This window comes from Trichoplusia ni, unplaced genomic scaffold (genome assembly GCF_003590095.1).
Source record: "Trichoplusia ni isolate ovarian cell line Hi5 unplaced genomic scaffold, tn1 tig00001778, whole genome shotgun sequence".
In the NCBI taxonomy this organism is placed as follows: Eukaryota; Metazoa; Arthropoda; class Insecta; order Lepidoptera; family Noctuidae; genus Trichoplusia; species Trichoplusia ni.
Genome location: NW_020800149.1, coordinates 1 through 22,084, shown reverse-complemented (window position 1 = coordinate 22,084; position 22,084 = coordinate 1). Strand labels below are relative to the sequence as shown.

At 37.2% G+C, this 22,084-nt stretch overlaps 3 protein-coding genes and 1 pseudogene across 5 annotated transcripts; 2 read left to right on the top strand and 2 right to left on the bottom strand.

Annotated features, from left to right (window-relative positions):
• Positions 1-7,791: 7,791 nt before the first annotated feature.
• On the bottom strand, positions 7,792-10,545 carry LOC113507360 (dynein light chain 2, cytoplasmic). The gene is made up of 3 exons (XM_026890222.1): positions 10,412-10,545; positions 9,195-9,318; positions 7,792-8,806 (listed from the first exon to the last, which is right to left on the bottom strand). The coding sequence occupies exons 2-3, from the start codon at positions 9,300-9,302 to the stop codon at positions 8,645-8,647; spliced, it is 270 nt and encodes an 89-aa protein (XP_026746023.1). The 5' UTR covers positions 9,303-9,318; positions 10,412-10,545; the 3' UTR covers positions 7,792-8,644.
• Positions 10,546-12,438: 1,893 nt separating this feature from the next.
• On the top strand, positions 12,439-18,130 carry LOC113507357 (serine/arginine-rich splicing factor 1A-like). Of its 3 annotated transcripts, none has more exons than XM_026890220.1 (5): positions 12,439-12,721; positions 14,627-14,990; positions 15,690-15,775; positions 15,879-15,987; positions 17,161-18,130. In XM_026890220.1, exons 1-4 carry the CDS (start codon positions 12,543-12,545, stop codon positions 15,979-15,981), a joined length of 732 nt encoding a protein of 243 aa, XP_026746021.1. In that variant the 5' UTR covers positions 12,439-12,542; the 3' UTR covers positions 15,982-15,987; positions 17,161-18,130. The 3 variants fall into 3 exon arrangements, with proteins under 3 accessions (XP_026746021.1, XP_026746020.1, XP_026746019.1); XM_026890219.1 differs by having other exon boundaries at positions 16,324-18,130; XM_026890218.1 differs by having other exon boundaries at positions 15,879-18,130.
• A 94-nt stretch (positions 18,131-18,224) lies between these two features.
• On the bottom strand, positions 18,225-20,934 carry LOC113507356 (2-methoxy-6-polyprenyl-1,4-benzoquinol methylase, mitochondrial-like). Its single transcript, XM_026890217.1, has 7 exons — positions 20,535-20,934; positions 19,837-19,986; positions 19,289-19,424; positions 18,945-19,083; positions 18,717-18,805; positions 18,494-18,605; positions 18,225-18,419 (listed from the first exon to the last, which is right to left on the bottom strand). The coding sequence occupies exons 1-7, from the start codon at positions 20,701-20,703 to the stop codon at positions 18,318-18,320; spliced, it is 897 nt and encodes a 298-aa protein (XP_026746018.1). The 5' UTR covers positions 20,704-20,934; the 3' UTR covers positions 18,225-18,317.
• A 253-nt stretch (positions 20,935-21,187) lies between these two features.
• LOC113507358 lies at positions 21,188-22,006 on the top strand (annotated as a pseudogene).
• Positions 22,007-22,084: the final 78 nt, after the last annotated feature.

Genomic DNA, 22,084 nt, shown 5'->3' with positions numbered 1-22,084 from the left:
AATATTGTCGTAGTTGTGAAAAAATAATACATCTATAAAATGTAAATACCCACGTTTTTAAATGTCACCTCATTCAAATTTTATCAAAATCGGTCCAGTCGTTTTTATAGTTGTGAATTGCCTTGTCATCGGGTTTGAAGCTACCCCTGAAAATTTCAGCCTGCTAGATTATCGGGAAGTCTCTCAAAATTGAGTGACAAAAATCCAACCGAAACGGCAAACAAGAAAGTGAGTGTATTATTATAAAACGTAAGAAAAATAACATTTTCGGATAGCGCTCTATCTCGCAAGTCTAAGTGAAGGAGTCGTTGGTACAGTCCTAAGGATAACAAATCCGCAATGAGTTACTACACAGTGTAAGCTATGACAGCGTCTAAACAACAGCGATGTAAAACATTAAAAATCGATACGTCTACCTACATACGGTACATAAACCTGTCGCATGCCTATGAAGGTATTATGTCCACTGTAAAATGTGAATGTCATTGTGACGGTCTGATATTTTTTACACAAATCCCTTGAACTTTTTCTTTATTTTAGTGTTATCGTAGAGATTGTTTATGTGTAGTAGTAGTACAATTATAAAACTGGTCAAGTGTAAATCAGACTCAAGCGTTTTAAGGATCCGTATAAATAGGCGAAAAAAACCAAATCTGACAGAAATCTGTTTGTTTTAATCATCACTTTCTGATAGCGACAACAGAAAAAAAAACATAATTTGTTACTTTCCACTGACTAGTCTACCTATAATGGTTGACATGAGATGTAACTTGATGTCAGACGGACATACAGCAGAGCCATAATAATCCCAAACAGTTCAACTGAACCCTCAGTTGAACTGTTTGGGAACGCCACCCTAAAAAATACTTTAATATATTTTATCCTCGTGATATTTAAAACAGCATACAATATACAATACCTAGACTTCTTTGTTTTGCTAGCATTAGCACTTAATCAGTGAATACGTGTCCGCTAAACATTATTTGATTAGACTAATTAGGTATAGATACCTAAAACAAAACTACAATAAGTGTTTATTTTCCATCATAGTTATTTATCATCGCTGACTTCATCAATTCTTAGAAAGCAGATAAACAGAAAAACTAAGTAATCACTAACTACATAGTAAACATATAACTACGTACATAGATAGAAAGTATATAATAATTATATTGTTATCTAGACCAAGTCCTCGTGTTCATTTAATGTTACATAACTAACACCACCTACTTTTTCTAGCATAAATTCTGAAGTCAAATATATTTGAATACGAAACTAGCATAATTACGTTGTAAGTAGCATAACTAATTAACACCACAGGTAAGATGGCGTGAGGGAAACAATAAACAAGCGGTGCTAGAGGTCTAGATCGTGCAACTACCGGCCTTGGGAAGGACAAGCCACCCTGTATAGCCCCTGCATATTCAGGGACTACAATTAATACATCACCCCTATGCAGCCCGTTATACATGACCTATGGTATTAAGGCCCACAAATAACGCGCCGCCCCCCACGTATACTGAAAATATTTTAATTAGTTTATAGAATGTGTGGTATCGTGTTCGTATTTATATCCTAGGGTTGTCACAGTCCAGTCATTTCAATTTTATGCTTAAACACTAAACTCTTATGTTGGATTTTTATTTATGAAATGTGGCCTGAGGCCAGCTTCGTAGAATAATTTGTGCCCTCATTAAATTACAAGAAGGTAATAGGCATGAAATACTTTTTATTAGTAAGCTTTGTTTGTGAATGATTTTAGGTTCCAAACAAATAATTTTAAATAATACACCACAAGGATGGAGTTTAAACATCGTTATCGTCTACTTCGTTTAGGAGAAAAAGGGGAAAAATTATCATAAACATCAATCTAGCAATTTAATAGAAAATATTAAGTTCCTTGTTCCATCCCTAGGCCACCTACGTTTGAACTTTTAATCCACCCCACACAATTTTATTACACCGCACTGCGAGCCTTTAAAGCTAGAACACCTAGGTATACATAAGTAGCATCATTTTTATTAGTGTAACCTTGCAGGGATTTATCGATCCAGCCGCGTACACAGAGCCTTTAAAACTCCAGCTCTATGGCAACACGATCCTAATTGACCCAGATAGCCAGTGATAAGCAAATTGTATCAAAGGCAGGTATCTTTATGACTAATAGGCATACAATATTCAGGATCGAGACCCGCATTACGACATACAACGACGGTTTTCCTGAATTAAATTTAGACTGGGTTTGATATATTAGATATTAGCACATATCAAAGTCTCTTTCAATCAAATAGGACTCATATTACGGCAATTTGTCTAGTGCCTATGAACGTACGCATGGCTGGTGGGGTTATCAATTTAAGCTCATTATTCAGAACAGAACGTAATAAGGACCAATATCTATTCTACATAAGAATAGATATTGGTCCTTATTACGACAAGGACCTAAGTTTTGAGGAGATAAGGTAATATTTAAATATTTTTTTTATCACGAACCAAGTAGGTATGTATAAATACTCGTGACTACTTGTGCATTAAAAGAAATGTGGAATGGAGAAATATTTCAATTAGTAATATCGCTACAAATATTTAGCAGCTAGCACCCATAACTCCGGCGCCCGCCTAACCACCTACTTATCTTATCAAAACTGGCTCGATTTAGTACTGTGCCATAAACACCCAAACCATAGCAATCCGTCCTCGTTTTACACGTGAATGTGGCAGCATCGCCACCACGTTATGAGCTAATGTAAAGGCCCCAATTTCGGTGTTGAAAATTGCAGATTAATGAATTAAAATTGGATAATAATGACAGGATTCGTATTCTAGCATTTTGCCAACACAATTATTGTAAACTTACGGGGCGAAACACTAACTGTCAATACAATTCAGTTCCATCATCTATGTGTACATCTCTATGCATCTTATCTTCTTCAGGGCTTACTGACAATTCTTACAAGTCATATTGTTGCTGTTGTGGAAGATAGACACTGCTCAACTGTAACTTTCAGTGGAGGGCTCACCATTCGCAAATCGAATAGGTCATTTAACCCTGAACATTAGGTATGGCATTGTTTGGTACCTAATTAGAACTTAATAAGGTTGTAGCCATATAAATCTAAATAATAAGGTAATATTTAGATTTCTATGGTTGTAGCCCCGACGGCTTTATAGCATAAATACTTATGATTACAATATTTGTACTTAATAATAACATACTTGTGTCAAGTAACAAGAATTCAAATTCCGCCATCCACCCCCTTAGCCGACCTTGGTAGCTGTTTAATTCTGTTTGTACATTTAATTAAAGGTTTTTTTTATCGTTTACTTTAATCATTATATTAGCATACGGTGAAAACAACAAATAGCGCTGTGAATTTACTTATTTTCTGAAATAAAGTAAAGAAACATTTTTAACCCTAGAAAGATAATCATATTGTGACGTACGTTAAAGATAATCATGCGTAAAATTGACGCATGTGTTTTATCGGTCTGTATATCGAGGTTTATTTATTAATTTGAATAGATATTAAGTTTTATTATATTTACACTTACATACTAATAATAAATTCAACAAACTATTTATTTATGTTTATTTATTTATTAAAAAAAAACAAAAACTCAAAATTTCTTCTATAAAGTAACAAAACTTTTAAACATTCTCTCTTTTACAAAAATAAACTTATTTTGTACTTTAAAAACAGTCATGTTGTATTATAAAATAAGTAATTAGCTTAACTTATACATAATAGAAACAAATTATACTTATTAGTCAGTCAGAAACAACTTTGGCACATATCAATATTATGCTCTCGACAAATAACTTTTTGCATTTTTTGCACGATGCATTTGCCTTTCGCCTTATTTTAGAGGGGCAGTAAGTACAGTAAGTACGTTTTTTTCGTTACTGGCTCTTCAGTACTGTCATCTGATGTACCAGGCACTTCATTTGGCAAAATATTAGAGATATTATCGCGCAAATATCTCTTCAAAGTAGGAGCTTCTAAACGCTTACGCATAAACGATGACGTCAGGCTCATGTAAAGGTTTCTCATAAATTTTTTGCGACTTTGAACCTTTTCTCCCTTGCTACTGACATTATGGCTGTATATAATAAAAGAATTTATGCAGGCAATGTTTATCATTCCGTACAATAATGCCATAGGCCACCTATTCGTCTTCCTACTGCAGGTCATCACAGAACACATTTGGTCTAGCGTGTCCACTCCGCCTTTAGTTTGATTATAATACATAACCATTTGCGGTTTACCGGTACTTTCGTTGATAGAAGCATCCTCATCACAAGATGATAATAAGTATACCATCTTAGCTGGCTTCGGTTTATATGAGACGAGAGTAAGGGGTCCGTCAAAACAAAACATCGATGTTCCCACTGGCCTGGAGCGACTGTTTTTCAGTACTTCCGGTATCTCGCGTTTGTTTGATCGCACGGTTCCCACAATGGTTAACTTATACGGTTCTTGTAGTAAGTTTTTTGCCAAAGGGATTGAGGTGAACCAATTGTCACACGTAATATTACGACAACTACCGTGCACAGGCTTTGATAACTCCTTCACGTAGTATTCACCGAGTGGTACTCCGTTGGTCTGTGTTCCTCTTCCCAAATAAGGCATTCCATTTATCATATACTTTGTACCACTGTCACACATCATGAGGATTTTTATTCCATACTTACTTGGCTTGTTTGGGATATACATCCTAAACGGACACCGTCCTCTAAAACCAAGTAACTGTTCATCTATGGTCAAATGAGCCCCTGGAGTGTAATTTTGTATGCACTGATGGATAAAGAGATCCCATATTTTTCTAACAGGAGTAAATACATCGTTTTCTCGAAGTGTGGGCCGTATACTTTTGTCATCCATTCTAAGACATCGTATCAAAAATCAAAACGATCACGACTCATTACAGAGACGTACACCATTGACAAAGATCGATCAAAGAGGTCATCTGTGGACATGTGGTTATCTTTTCTCACTGCTGTCATTACCAGAATACCAAAGAAAGCATAGATTTCATCTTCATTCGTGTCACGAAATGTAGCACCTGTCATAGATTCCCGACGTTTCAATGATATCTCAGCATTTGTCCATTTTACAATTTCCGAAATTATCTCATCAGTAAAAAATAGTTTGAAGCATAAAAGTGGGTCATATATATTGCGGCACATACGCGTCGGACCTCTTTGAGATCTGACAATGTTCAGTGCAGAGACTCGGCTACGCCTCGTGGACTTTGAAGTTGACCAACAATGTTTATTCTTACCTCTAATAGTCCTCTGTGGCAAGGTCAAGATTTTGTTAGAAGCCAATGAAGAACCTGGTTGTTCAATAACATTTTGTTCGTCTAATATTTCACTACCGCTTGACGTTGGCTGCACTTCATGTACCTCATCTATAAACGCTTCTTCTGTATCGCTCTGGACGTCATCTTCACTTACGTGATCTGATATTTCACTGTCAGAATCCTCACCAACAAGCTCGTCATCGCTTTGCAGAAGAGCAGAGAGGATATGCTCATCGTCTAAAGAACTACCCATTTTATTATATATTAGTCACGATATCTATAACAAGAAAATATATATATAATAAGTTATCACGTAAGTAGAACATGAAATAACAATATAATTATCGTATGAGTTAAATCTTAAAAGTCACGTAAAAGATAATCATGCGTCATTTTGACTCACGCGGTCGTTATAGTTCAAAATCAGTGACACTTACCGCATTGACAAGCACGCCTCACGGGAGCTCCAAGCGGCGACTGAGATGTCCTAAACGCACAGCGACGGATTCGCGCTATTTAGAAAGAGAGAGCAATATTTCAAGAATGCATGCGTCAATTTTACGCAGACTATCTTTCTAGGGTTAAAGGAAAATATGATGTGAATAAAATGTGGATTACTTGGACTAGCGCTCGGCTTCAGCTGTACCTACTCAGCGAGACTGAAAACTGGGCTTGGTTTCCAAATAAGTGGCTTGGGATTGTATGCTGTTACCACTATAAAAACCTTTAACATAATCAGAAAGGCTTAAATCAAATTCGGCAAAATAAAATAAATCTGATTTCCTAGATACTGTGCCCAAAGGACTAAGCATTACGCAGGATAAAAATTACATAATGGAAATAACCCAACCAATTGAATCATTAATAGACATGAGCAATGTACATTGGACCTCTCATCAGTGGTGGCAGCTAAACAATTGACAGCAACCTTACCCTACAACACTACCGTATTTTAGTAATTTGTTGCGCGGTCGATTGCCTCTTGCTTGAAGTTTGAGGACGTATGTGCATTGCTGAAACTGGGCCCCAATTTTGCTATTTACAATGGCGGATGAATGAATGAAAATTGGTTTAAAATGACACTTTTCGTGTTCTCTTATTATAAGCATTTTTCCTACACAATAATTGGAAATTCAGTATGGGATGTTACACTCAAGGTCAATACAATCAATTTTCAATTTTTGTGTTGGCAAAATGTTTAAGAGAATAGGAATAATTTCAAATTAAATCCAACTGCCATTCGTTCATCGGCCGTTGTAAATAGCGGTATCGGGGCCCTGTAGTTATTTTATTCCATTACCTGTACATAACAAGAGTCCTCGCAGACTATACTGTTTTAACGGCCGGTTGCCTAAGGCGACTGTTTATCTGTGTGATCATTTATGAACGTTCGTACGCTCATTATGGCTTCAATCGACCGACAAATAAGTGTACTTAATGGACCTAAAATGTAACTACATATCTATCTAACATATTGTTGGATATTTAGTTTGCAGTTTTTGAGTTATTTAAAATTATCTTTTATGGCTTTGAAAAAAGATTCGTATCTTCCTATATCTACTAGAAATGTATGTACTTACAGATACCGAGATAGGTATGATGCCCCTGGATAGGTATAATCTATAGTCACCTCAAGTTAAATACTGTACTAATGAGGTTTACGATAGAATTCTACGTGGCTCGTAGTGAAACAGTATTACATATTACTATAGGTAATGTAGGTACGTATATAAAGTACATACATCGTAGAAAAGTAAACCCTGAAACTTTTTGCCATGATGCTTGTTTATCTGTGCGTTTATGCGCGATGAGCTTGGAAATAGCTAATCCGTTTATTCAATTGCGATTGTAACTTTTGTAATTTCGTCGATATAAAGTTAATGCTTTATAAATCAAGTAGAAATTGTTTTTAAACGATGTAAAAACTAATGAAAAATGACGCTTTTCCACGCGAAGTCGCTGGCATAGGTAGTAAAACAATAAAATTATGTACCGAAACCCCTCTATGTGGAACAAATGTACAATACTAGGTATCTACGTAACTAAGTACTAATCAATTAACGTTTTGTTAAACAGTGCAAGGCTAGCTTCACTTGTTCTAATTTGTTATTGGTGACTAATAAGACACCTAGTAATGGTACCTGTGCATATAAACGTCTGTAACCATGTCCTAGAAAGTCTAGAGAGCAGGCCCGTTGGAAGGGTAGTTGGACTCTCGTCCTTGCCTTTCATCTTATGAGAGCAGTCTCTCCTTTCACGTGACATTCTCTGACCAAGACTTCGGATCCTTGCTTTGAGCTGTTAGTCCTACGGTTTAGTAGTGTTTATGAGACGATGATAAACATGGTTAACTATTTTTGTAAAATTAATTTAGGTAGGTACCTGTTTTAGTGCAGTTGAATGGCCAGGTTTGCAATTTCTCAAAACACTAAAAATAAATCTATGTTGTAAACTATGTTTGAGGGTAGAACGAATAAAATAGAAAAATACAGTCAAAAGTAAATGCTTTATTAATTTGATTACACAATATAAAACATTTTAGATTAGTAGGTAGGTATACTATTAGTATCCTAAGGTGGCATAATGAGATTTTGGTTCAATGTTGGTTGTCTGTAGGTGTAACTTTTGATCATTAGTGTTGCTCATGATTGTGGTAGATGCCTCAGTTGATAAGATTATATTGCTTAACTGCTAGAGACTACTAAGTATTTATGTGGTAAAGTATTGTAATAAGTGTTCAAGTAACCTCAGGTGTATATATTAAAATTCTACAGAAAGTATCAACTAATAGAAACTACAAGGAAAGTATTAAGTATAAACAATATAGAAGTTTGGTTTGTAAGAAAGTTTAATAAAGAAGTATTGAAAAATATTTTCACAGGGTGTATTAACAAAGAATTAAAACAATAAATTTAGTTATATACTAACATATGACTTTTACGCTATGCTAGGTAATAAGTCTAGGAATCATTAACTAAAATTTTTAAATATAAATACACTAGAAGTGAATGTTTTACCCAAGTCAATATCGAGTCTTAAATATTAGCTAACACAGTACAAACATACATCGAGTGCGCCGGGGACTAAGAAGTGAAGGTTTCGACGCAGCTAAGTCCAGCATCTGAATATGAAACAGTGGGCGTAAAGGCTAGTCCGTACTCGCGTGGCGTGCCGCACACATACAGTCTCAGTCACCACTCGCTCAGCTCGCTCGCCGCTCACTCACAGGTCACTCACTCGCTCACTCACACTGACACACACGACACATGCGCCGCACCCGTCGCCCGGTAATACTGCGTCTGCGCTAACAACATAAAATTTTGAAGGGGCGCCGCCCCGCCTAGCCGCTCTTGAACAGCAGGATGGCCACTTGGCCCAGGTAGAAGTAGATGAAGTGGCGAGTCTCGTGCGTCACGTACGACCCGAAGTTACGCCCCACGATGCAATGCCACGTCGGGTTGTACTTCTTATCGAACTCCTTCTTGATGAATGCCGCAATGTCCTGCAAACATTATCATGCTTACATTTGTCCCACATGCTCAACATTCTCCATTCGGCATAGCTTTGTCATTATGTAATTTAAACATATGATATGGAAAGTACTTTTGAAAATACACTAACCACAACAGGAAAACCTCAAAGTTTATCAGTCGTGGGAACTGGTCACTGTGGCTTATTCTATTAAAAAAGTTTTGGAAACATTTAGTCTTAAAAGACTGCTAGAAAACCATGTAAACCCATACATTTTAGTGCTGAGATATATTTTTATCTTTAGCCATTTATTTTATAAAAAACTTCAATAGTCTGAGTATAGGACTCCATATTGGCATAGGCATATTTTGTGAATATAAAATGTATGGAAATATCCTAGATTTATTAACTAAACTCACCTTTTCAATGTTAAACTTCTCTAGTGCCTGCGTTGCACAGTCTACAGCATCCTGCTGCATCTCTTCGCTCATGTCGGCATTCTTGATCACCGCTTTGCGGTCGCACATCTTGGCTGCTATATGTCTGCACAAGAGTGATCAACTATTAATATTGGAAGCCATCATGATCATAGCTGTATGAGCATCTTGTGAATCATAAATCATTTAAATTATATATATATATATTGTTTCAAGTTGTCACTTGCTAGAAATATTTTCAATTGCAATTCTAACAGGCTTGAAAAAATAAATAATAGTTACTCTTACTTACTAACTACAACTCAGATTAGTATTCAAGAAAGACCCTCATGTGCCAGTTGACTTTGTTTGTAAAAATAGCAGTGGTATGACAAGGATCAATATAATGCTTCTAAAATTAGTAGCATGCATATTTATCATGAAATTATTGATTGGTTCTAAACATAGGTTGTCTATTTTTTATGTCTCAGCTTCTTTTGTTTGAGTCAAGTTGATAGATTAGTTTTTATACGCGAGATTTATTATCAAGCTTGCTTACTTGTTGCAATGATGACTGATAGCGTCAATGCGAAAGGTTATTGTTACCATGCCCTGACGATAACATTCTGATAGGATTGATTTTCTACGTTTTCCGAGGGGAAAAACATTAGTTGTTTATATTGAACAACATTATTATCGCTATTAATATCCTCCAGAAAAGGTCAAGCGCGAAATCCGGGACTCAATGCGCGCCCTTTACGAAATGTGTTCCCACCCGCAAAGGAATATCGCGTTGTAAAATAAAAATGACAAAGTCATCAAAAACAAGTGATGGAGTCTACGTTACCTGACCTCTTCTACTGTTTGCGACGAAGGTTTTTTCGTAGTTATTCTAATGGAAGCACTAGCACTAATGCCCGTCATCAAAACAGATAGGAGAAATTAGGAACGAGGCGCCGACATGTAATTTAATTTATGGAACCGAAAGATAAGGATATTTCAGCATAATGCAGATTATCACTATAGTAACATCAGAGTTAAATCAATAAAACCCATTTCGCTGCACATATTTGCGAATATTTGCAAAAAATAAATTGTTCCGCCTTCGGATTTTCGCACACCATTTTGTTAATATAAGAATAATTAAAAACTGGCACTATAAAATAATTGATTTACTTATGAATATAAATAAATAAACACCAAAATAAAGAAATACTCACTTTTGCTTCGGGATAAGAACAAATTCTCACGTAAAGATTTTGATAACCGGAGATTCAATGCCTACTTTCCAGAGGATTCTTTCACAGGCTTCTTTCAGCAAAGATTTCTTCTAATTGCGATAGAGGGCGTTCTAAATTCAAACATATTCGAAAAATAAACTTTATGGTAAATTTTCAAACAATTTATTTTCAGCCAATGTTTAGAAAAATATCAAAAATATAGCGAATATCCACTTTTTACATAATTTTAATGTCTTACTCGTGTTTATAGTCTAATTTGGTAGAAAATTTTAAAAGTTTCAGAACGTTCAAATCTAAAATTAAAAACACACCATTTATAACTCACAAACGGTTTTAATTTTTAATTTCACGTAATTTCTGACTGGAATCATTGAACCAAGTCATTTGTAACAAAATAAACAAGGTGTCATAATTTACTGATTTTCCTTCAAGTTTTAGAACGAATACATTTTAGAAAACGAACGCCATTTGCAATGGCCAACCATAGGCAATCTGTCAGTATTGTTTCATTTCCGTTTCCTACGAACATATTAATAATAATAATAATAAATCTTTATTTCAGACCAGGTCCATATAAAAAGTAGGTAACACAAAACATCAAAGAAATAAAATAAAATACAAATTACAACACAGTGTGAAGGCTTAACCAGTGTCTTAGCAACTGAGAGTCCCACCTATCAGTCAATACGTTTAGGACGCTATTGGTGCTAGTCCGCACTCGGTGAAGAAGTGAAGCACTGCGTTTTCTGATGATGGCATTAAAACCATCAGTGTGCGCGTCAGCAAACATGCCCGAGGCACTGCAGAACCGCGGCAACCTGAGCAGCGTCCTAAATGTATTGTTGTATTGTACACGCAGGGCGTTATACGTCATCCGCGTATAGTTTACCCACAGAGAACACGTATACAATGACTGGCAATAGGCTTTAAACAAAGTCACTTTTACCGAATCACTGCATCGCCGAAACCTGCGGGCCAACATATTGCTTCTGACCGCCAGCGCCCTACGTTCCCTCTCCAAGTCTTTATCATCCTTCAAGTCCTCGGAGACCCAGTGACCGAGATACTTGAAATTCGAGACTTGCTTCAACTCGCTACCACTTAAGGTGACAGGAACTGTTGCATAACTTTTGTTGCTAGCCTTAAATATCATAATCTCACTCTTTCTCGAATTGTATTTCAGTCCATGAGCCTCCGCATACACTTCACATATTCTAACTAACTTTTTTAACGCTGCCATTGAAGGGCTCAACAGTACCATGTCGTCTGCGTAGCTTATGTTGTTAACACAAACACCGTCTATGTGACATCCGACGCCGGTACTGTTGAGCTCACCAATAAGTCCGTTCATATACAGGTTGAAGAGTCTGGGTGAGGTCAGGCCACCCTGTCTCACTCCACAATTCAACCTGTACACTGCTGATGACGCCCCAGCCCATTTCACTACATTAGTCTGATTGTTGTACCAATGTTTCAATAAGGACACAACCTCCTGGTTACAAGACGTTTCATCTTCCAACTTTTCCCATAACTTTCTGTAAGAAACGAGGTCGAACGCCCTTGACAGGTCCAAAAAGCAAGCATACACCGGCGTCTTTCTGGTCACGTAGTACTGAACAGTCTCCTTGAGGCACATGATAGCACTCTCTGTTGACAAACCTGTCCGGAAGCCAAATTGTTGGTCGTGGAGGTTGATATGTTTATTCAAGTGCTGGTCAAGCAGACTGTCCAATACTTTGGCCACTATTGTGGCTAAAGATATCGGCCTGTAATTTGATATATCCGAGGCATCTCCACTCCTGTTTTTAATTATGGGAATTACAACTGTATGCATTAACCGATCTGGTAGGTATGAATGGCTAATACAGAGATTAAAAAACATTGTTAAAATCCGCGGTAAATGAGCTCCTGCGTACTTTAGATGTTCTATACTTAGACCATCATGACCTGGTGACTTGCCTTTGACCATACCTCGGATAACATTCTTCACCTGCTTATTAGTCAGTCGCCATATTTGATTAGTTCCTAATGAGATACGCCGAAGCGTTACCCAAGAAATTAAGGAAATTGGCGTTAAATAACTTTTAATTCACATAACGTGTTTACCAAAATGTCGGGTGGAAGCAGCAGCAATAGAAATGAATGTAGAATATACGTCGGAAATCTGCCCCCAGACATAAGGACAAAGGATATCCAAGATCTATTTTACAAATTTGGCAAAGTAACGTTCGTAGATCTGAAAAATAGAAAAGGACCACCATTCGCCTTCGTTGAGTTTGAAGATCCCAGGTAAAGTTTTAAAACTAACAAGTAACTAAATCGTATAATTTGAGAAATAATCACTATATACTCCGTGGGCACTTATATTCTTTGTTGTGTATAATAAATATAGATATAGTTAGGCTTATTGACCTACTTCCTTCGTAGGAATTTGATTGGTAATTGTTTTATTATTTAATTTGACGTCGCAAATGCCAAACAATGACCACAACCACCCTGAATGCATAATTGGTTTTAGAGGTCAAACAATATTCTTTAATATTAAGGTTATATTTTTCTACTCGGATTGTTGAGGTTGAAAAATTGTAATCATTATTGGCAGCACTTCAATAATAATTTAGAAGTTGTGTGTGTTGCATATAATAGTTGTGTTGTAGTGTTTTTGTCTTGTCTTTGCCAGTAATAAAATAGCTCACCGATGCACATAATTATTCACTTTCTTAACACACTACGAGCATTACATTTATAATTAATGGCTACTAAGAGCTAGAATAGCTCTTGAGTTAATTGGCTAATATTAAACTACCCTCATATTTAAAAAAAATTTAAAAAAATCATTTTTGGTACATTCATATGGTAGGATAATAAAATTAAGAAACAATCAGAATTGCTAAGACAGAGCTGCATATGTTTTTATATCCCATTTTTCACCACCAATTCTATCGTCATTAAAAACTAGAAAGCTCTTGACTAACTTATTAATATTTTATTTCAGTGTGCTTTCATTTGAGTCCCCACTTGAGAAATTTGCTGATCTTAGTCTATTCTGCCACATTTTCACCTCACAGCTTTTAGCCCGATCAGATACACCAATCTTAAATAAACGTGTCTAAAAATACTCGCTCATTCACCTTTAAAACAAAATGATCATACAGACAAACTTATCCGTATGTCAAGCGGTCAACATAGTTTCAAAAAAGCAAGGTCATATACTAAGGTATAACTACAGAAATTATAAAAAAAAATATACATTCACTCTACCAGTTTAAGACAATTTGCACTAGTAAATGTCATAACAATATCTAGGTACATTCCATACTAGAATATTACTAAATATGTTTTTTGAATACTATATGTACACTTAAACATATTTATTGCTTTTTGATAAGGTTGGTGTAAACAGATAACACATTATCAATTTATTGTTGTACGTAAACATGCTGGCAATAATACTTTAGTCCTGAGAGAGTATTTTAATCTTAAAAAGTACAAATAAATTATTTAACTATGATATGGTAAAGCCTCTGTATTCTCATGAAAGCCTCTCGCATGAAAAATAAATTAGAAATGGTTGAAGTATGCTGAAAAGTTAGTTTCAGTGTAAAACAATTGGAAATTGTATTAAGTTGCTAGTTGTAGTAGTAGACAATACAATATTCAGCAATAAGCAGACACCAAAAAAATTTTATCCCTGTTTTTCTATAAGCAAATTACTCCCTAATCCCGCCTATTCAGACTGCTTACTCACCACAATTTGTTAGGACTTGTATTACAGGTCTTTTCCTTCTGGACTTAAGAATTGGATTTACCTATGAATATTATCAAAATAGCCAGCAGCATTCTTTAAATGTTGTTCTAACAATAAGTACTTTAGCAGAAACATTCATTCCAACTTGTGTGTTTTTGTATGTTGTATTAATGAAGGTCATTAACACACAATGATAAAAATGTTAATTACCTTACCTGTGACTCAAGCTGGTTTCTAAAAAATATTTTAATAAATGGAATTTTACTAAATAACATATTATATGTAGTAAGTTTTCAATTTTAATAAAAGTATGTTAGTTTGAAATGCTAGAAATATTTTTTATACATATTTATTTGCTAGTCTCATCGAAAATGTTTGCATTACATAAGCTGCTGTACAATGGCTTCGTATGATATCCATATGTCAAAGTGTGGTATCTTTGACAGGGACGCTGATGACGCCGTGCGCGCCCGCGACGGCTACGACTACGACGGGTACCGGCTGCGCGTGGAGTTCCCGCGCGGCGGCGGCGGCGGCGGCGGGCGCGGCGGCCGCGGCGGGCCCGAGCGCTTCGGGGCGCGCACGGCCACGCGCGGGCCGCCCGCGCGCCGCTCCGAGTACCGCGTGCTGGTCACGGGCCTGCCGCCCTCCGGCTCGTGGCAGGACCTCAAGGACCACATGCGCGAGGCGGGCGACGTCTGCTTCGCCGACACCTTCAAGGACGGCACCGGCGTCGTCGAGTTCCTGCGCCACGAGGACATGAAGTACGCTGTCAAGAAGCTCGACGATTCTAGATTTAGAAGTCATGAGGTGGGTCTTTAATTACGCTGATAACTTTGGTTTGGTTTGCTATTATGTCCAAGCAGAGTAAGCCTATTGGTTAAGTTTGGCAATCCATCCAAGTGAAACAGGTTTCTTTGAAATTAATATTGTACAATACGAAAGCACCTGTTGTACAAAATATTTTCCATAAAATATGTTGTGAGTTCACCCCTAAAGAAACCTTTAAAGTACACCCCATAAAAAGCGGTGGCTTTCCAACACGCGATCCTCGATTATACTGTTAAACTTTCCAAACATTGATATTCGAACTTTTAACTGTAAAGTTTTTGGATAGTATCCATGTCCTCATATATAATTTTGCTGTAGACATGCAATTATATTGATCGAACTACCATGACGACTGCTGAGGCGTCAAGGTAACGGGTAGTGTATGTATTGATTTTATTAGTAACGGCCGAGTATTGGGGTGGAACTGTCAGTTATACAGTACTGAATTAATTATGCCATTAGCATGATAATGTAACATGGTTTTAAATAAGGTACAATACCTATAAATATTGACTCATGTTTATTCCAATTGAAATGCCCATATTGTAATTAGTAAAACTTCCACACAAATAAGCTTACTATAAATGTGTAATTATTTATTGAACTCTTAAAATAATGCAGGTGTTTCTTCTCTGCACTTGACACTAAATAAAATGTAATGTATGTGTTTGATGGCAGGGAGAAGTATCCTACATCCGCGTGAAGGAGGACTACGGTGGCGGCGGCGGAGGTGGCGCTGACCGCTACAGCGGCGATCGTGACAGGTGACGCACTTATGACTTGGCTTTCGAATACATTGCTTTGGTATATTACATGCGTATGCAGCCAGCCTGCCTCTGCCACGATGTCTGACGCGCGCTCCCGCAGGTCCCGCTCGTACTCCCCGCGGCGGCGCGGCTCGCCCACGTACTCGCCGGTGCGGCGCAGCTACTCGCGCTCGCGCAGCCGCTCGCGCTCGCACAACTACTGAGCACAGGTCGGTATCGCCCCCTCTGATCCCCGACACCAGCCATCGCATATCCATTCTGTACCGCGGCAGGCCGACCTGCTTGCTACTCGCTATGCAGACTTGACCAATTTATATTGACGTCACTGACAGGTAGTTTTGAAATTATGATCTCTATGGATATTATTGCATTCCATTATTTGCTCAAATGAAATGTGTACATAAATAAATGTAAGTTTATAAATAACAAAGACAATAATATCACAAATACAAGAGCAAGTTATAATTGTTGTTAACTAACAAATAGACTAGTTTGTTACCCCTACTGTCTTGAGAATGTTACATGAGCTAGAGATATATTTACAGTACTTGTGGAGGGATTCACTGGATATAGCAGTTGACTGCTAATTGAGAATAACACTGGACTTACTCAGGACTTAGTTTTGAACATATCACTGGACATACTCAGGATTTGAGCAGGTTTGCAGGATTGTTTGCAACATTTAAAATTTGTTTGCTACAAGTTGATTTGGCTTCCATTTTAATTTGATCGTTTTATGGGAAAATTACTTTAATTCAAATAAGTTATGTTCTCTCATTAACTATCCTAGACAGAGGGTTTTATAAAAACGCTCGACAGATTTATTATTTATTGAATTCTAATGTACCTACTATTGTTTTGTTTTTATTATTTTTTCATTTTGTATATCTTATAATCTAATTTCCTCAAAAGACTATCTGGATTTGGTAAGATTTCGCTCTATCATTGGATTTGGTAAGAAACCTTGCCAAGACTCGCTGTCCCTATCGTCAATACCAGCACAAAAGCTATGTTACTGGAGCGTCCATACACTCGTCTTTACCGAGCCCCACGCCCGCACTGTACGTGACGCTTGCTTCGTTTTAGGTTGCGTTTTAATGGCTAGTTCTATTTGCCCAATAAGCATTTTGGTTCACGCTTCTTTATTCATCCAGTGTAATAAAATATTGTGTAGATGATGTAAGACCTCTGCATGAATGCACATACCGTTTAAATTAAACATTATTGAACCAAAATGTTATCATCCAGGCAATAACTAATGAATCGTAAATAAAAGCGTAACCTAAAAGCCATGATATTGAAGTGTTGGTGAGTGCATGCGGAGCGGGTGCAGGTCGGTAGGGCGAGTGGGCGGAGTGGGACTGAGGCCTTGTGTTCCACAGCGGGCGCGGCGGACGGAGAGCGCGCCGGGCTGGCCGGCCTGGCCGCCCGCTGGCCTCGCCGGGCTGGCCGGTAGTACTGTAGCAGGCCTCGGGGGCGGGCGGGCAATGCGTCTATTAGATAATAAATTCAATACGATGACTGTTTATAATTAAAAGCATTTTCTTTTGTTTCATCCACTGTGGATTGGGCTCGTTGGATGTGCTTGGCTGGAGGTGTGAGTCAGGATGCCGTATAGAGGCCTCGCGTGTAGGATCGGATCGGACCGGACCGCACCGGCGGATCTCTGGCGGACATTTGAATATTTGTCGCGTGGATGTAATGTTCCCTTTCGGATGTTGGATTTCGTATTGGATCGTTGACGATCGGAGCGGCCCGGCGCGGTCGGCGCCACGCAAGCTCCGCGCTGGATCAGGATCAGGACCTTTGGGTATGAATATTCAAATTAATTGCAAAATAACTTATGTTGAATGCACGCTCGGTACAGAGTATTAATGTTTGTTTGGATATCCTTAACTCACACTTTATTTGCTTCTCGATGTCTGCCGTTTATTTATATTAGGCATAGGACGGCGATTCTGTTACGAATTATGAGAGAAATTTTATATTAGCTTTGCTCATTAGTATGTTAGACCTAACATTTCTGTGTCATATAAAAATAATTAGCATGCTTTATGAGCTTTCATACAACCTACCTGCGTGAGAGCGATACGAGTCGTATGTATGGGATTGGGTGACAGAGAATGGATGACGTTCTAAAATTGACATATTATGTAAGTAATACAAATTGTAATTATGGGATGTGATGTTTGTTAGGAACGCGGAAGTTAATCACAAATTGTATTGTAATGCGCGAGTCGACGCTCGATATCATAGATGTAATGTGTGGAAATATTATGTAATTTAGATACTGGATTTGCATTCCAAAGACCAACACAGTTTGATGGACTTAATAAATTCCTTACAAAAGAACTTCTGGTTTCCTTGTCATCACCTTTTTTCCTGTCCTGTCTGCAGTAAAATACTTACTTAATACGTTATTTCAATAGGGAAATAAAACACACTGTGCTATGACTATACTTATATAAAATATTAACAATTAGATCTTAACAACAACAATACCGCACGAATCTCTGTTCAGTTGACGCACAGACATACACTATAATTTAAACCCTGAGTGTATAGCGCACGTTCCGAAAGTAAGGTTCTCGAATGTCACCTGCCTGAAGCCAGCGTCTTCAATCATCGACTTGAACTTCTCCTATGGTAAACAAGGAAAAATGAATAAAGATTCTTTACAATTGGCATACAATGGTACTTTGTAAGAAGCCATACCTGATTAGGAAACTGTCGGATACTTTCGACGAGGTACTGATACGGCTTCCATTGTCCCACAAATAGCTGGCCCAAAACAGGGATAACTTGGAACGAATACTGGTCATAAACCCTGAAAACAAGTTTTATTTTGCAGTTAATATTTTTGAACAGAATTTAAAAAGTAAAAAGCAATTTTAACTGAATGGTATTTAATGTTAAAGTTGATGTGTATTTGACATACCATTGTAATGTGCTGTTGGGTAACTGACTAAATTCTAAGCATAAGAAACGGCCACCAGGTGTCAGCACTCTATACGCCTCCTCAAGGACCTGCATAGAAAAAGGTACCTAGTTGGTTTATCGAAATACATGGCGATAAGGATCTGACTTTAAATTCGCTGAATAGGCACAATATTCAAGTGGATCATTGCTAGCAACTCTAGCAAGGACTTAATTTATAATAAGCTACCTTATCAATATGAGTGCAGTTCCGGATGCCGAACGCGATGGTGTACGCGTCAAAGCTGTCGTCGGGCAAGTTGAGCTTCTCTGCGTCGCCGCAAACCCAGGATATGTCCACACCACACAACTCAGGAGTAAAGCCTAGCCTACAAACATTGAGTATGTCACAAATTAGACAAATGATGGGAGGAGCCCATCAGCTCAGTTTTATGTTTTCTATACCTTTTCTGTATTTATTTTTAAAAGGCTGCTGAGTAGAAAGAACTGTAACTCTGTTTAAGACCTATCTGTACGCTTAGTTTGCAATAAATATTTTGTCTAAGTAATTTCTGAAATTCATTAGTCACATACTTGAGAGCCCTCTGCTTCCCAACATCCAACATAGCTTGGTTGATGTCGCAGACGGTCACGCTGCTACGGGCGCCCTGCGCGCCCTGTGAGGCCGGCAGGTTCTGCAGGTACTTTATATATCTGAATGTTATATCACCTGAAACAAACAACAGTCAGGAAGACTTGCAACAAAGTGATAGACCACTAGAAGCTGTCAAATTTTGCATTTGGGCTATCTGTATTAAATTATTTAAAAAGACGTAACATATAAAGTATCTATTAATAGTCACAATCAAGTATTTGAGAAAGGATTTTTTAATAATCTGCTTTCCATAAGGAAATGTTGAGTAAATAAATATTTTTAAAAGTTACTGCTTACTACTGGGGTCGCAGAGTATGTGGACTTTCAATAAAAAATAAATAATGCTATATGTATCAAGCTAGATTTATCTGTTGATACTATTTTTCGTCACCAAGGAAGGGAACTTTTTACCTTTTGTGCTTATTACCTGTTCCATAAGCTAGGGTGTAACCAGTTAGTCTTCAAAAAATTAGTCTGGATTTCTTACCAGTTCCACCAGCCATGTCCAGGAGTTTGGTCTCAGGAGTGGGAGCCAGCCTCTGCATAAAGATGTCCTTCCAGACGCGGTGTATCCCCATGGACATGACGTCATTCATCAGGTCGTACTTCTCAGCTACAGTCTCAAATACTTCATGGACTGTGAAAGATAAACAATTATATTATGTTACTGATTCTGAATTCGTTTTTTTGTGTCTAACACAAACAAAAAATGGTTTAATTAGAAAATCTCCCACCCAGCACATCATGTACAGTGACAAAGTCAAGACAAAATCGTTAGAATAGGTTCGATTCACATCTAAGTTTGTGTGTTGAGCACAAATTTGTGTCTTAGTTTATTGCCTAATACTCTTAATACAAGCTAAGCTAAGCAAGAGACAGGCTGGTGTTGTGTAAAAGTATTATTGATTCAGTTAAGGTTCTAAAGTCACTTATTAAATACGACGACAACTCTTATAGACAGCACCATTATAGAATTAATACTTTTTTCTTGACTCTATTACAGATTCCACCAAATATGTTATACTAATATTTTTTGGGTTAAGTTTTCATTTTTTTAATAGCCGATATTTTCTGACTACAATAGGAGAAAAAATTAAACCAAAATTTTATAATTCCCTTACTGATCATCATCTGATCATACAAGTTAAATAAAATTTCTAAAAAGGTCCTCAAATAGCTTTTTACCTTTTTTGGTCTTTTCCTCCTCTTCCACTTCTTGAAATCCGAAATGAGTCTTGCCGGGTTTCATCTCCTCCACTGTTTTTATTTGTGTGGTCAGTGCTCGTCGCACTAGTCCTAGCTGAGCAGCACATCTTATACTTAGAATTTTAGTAATCCCACTCCAGAACGCCATCGTTTAATTCTGAAAAACCTAAAATGCCGCTGTCATTCGTAGTCAGTCAGCTGTTTGTCAAATGTGCGTTGAACTTTTTTGCATGTTTCGTTTGACACAATTGAATCTTTTTAATTCAGACATGACTATTTATACATGTATAACGTAATTTCTAAAATTATTATAAAAATGTATGTTTCATGTATGATGTGTCTGTTTGGGTGTTTTTTGTAACCACTCTCATCTAGATAGATTGTAGTTGGTTTTATCCGAATGATAATTAGTGGGTAGTAAAGTTAAAATATGCTTCCAAAGATGATAAGCCAAACCACATAAAGACAATGAAATAATTACAAGGCCGTGAAAACAGCTCAGTGCTCGGGCTATATCATAAAACAACATTGAGCTTGAAGCGAAACGCACGTCCAATTTCGGACGTCAATGTCATAAGTGTCACAACAAACTTGTAATGAGTCAAATTCATCGAAATTATAAGTTGATAAACAAACAGAACTATACAATGATCACATTAATGTGACAGATTCCCGTAGTGCTGAAGCTGGTCTGTCTGGCTAAACTATGGAAGCGCAAGACGAACGTAAGCAATACAGGATTGAATTCGTAACAAAATTCAAAGTTCCAGTTTTACTATTTATGAATTAACAACTATAACTGCTGTTCAACTAAAGCTAAAGCTACAAAATTCTTAGACTAAATTAATATTTATACAGTTGAATGTATGTATATTCCATAAAGATTATGTATCTTAAATTATATTAAAGTATATATAATTTTCATAACAGTTGACCACTTCACAATCAATTTAAGAAGAACCAATTATTAAAACACTGGGGCTGCCCTCTGATAGACAAAACTTAGTAAAATTGTTCTATAATATAATAATGTTTTCAGAATACATTGAGCACAGACTGGATCACTTCACACAGCGCTACAACTGGGACTGCGGGGTGTCGTGCGTGCTCATGCTGGCTGACTCCAGCACAGAGGGAGGGAGATGCTGGACAAGTTTGAGATGATCTGCCGCGAGGAGGGCTTCAACCAATCCACTTGGACCATTGACCTGTGTTATTTACTCAAGAGGTTGGGATAATATTAAAAAAATTGATAACAATTGATATGAACTTGTTACATTTAATGTTATTTCACCAATGTTTAGCAGTCAATCAACAAAAAACTAAATTGTTTGATATCAAAGCCCTGGCATTGAGACTGAACATCTAACAGCTGATTGTGTCAACAGGTTTGGTATAGAGCACCGCATGTTTACCATCACACCTTGGAGTCAATGAAAACTACAGCCGGCCAAGGGTACTATGACAGGATTATTCATTTGGTGAGGAACAATACTATGCATGTAGCACTAAACATGTAGCCTGTAATA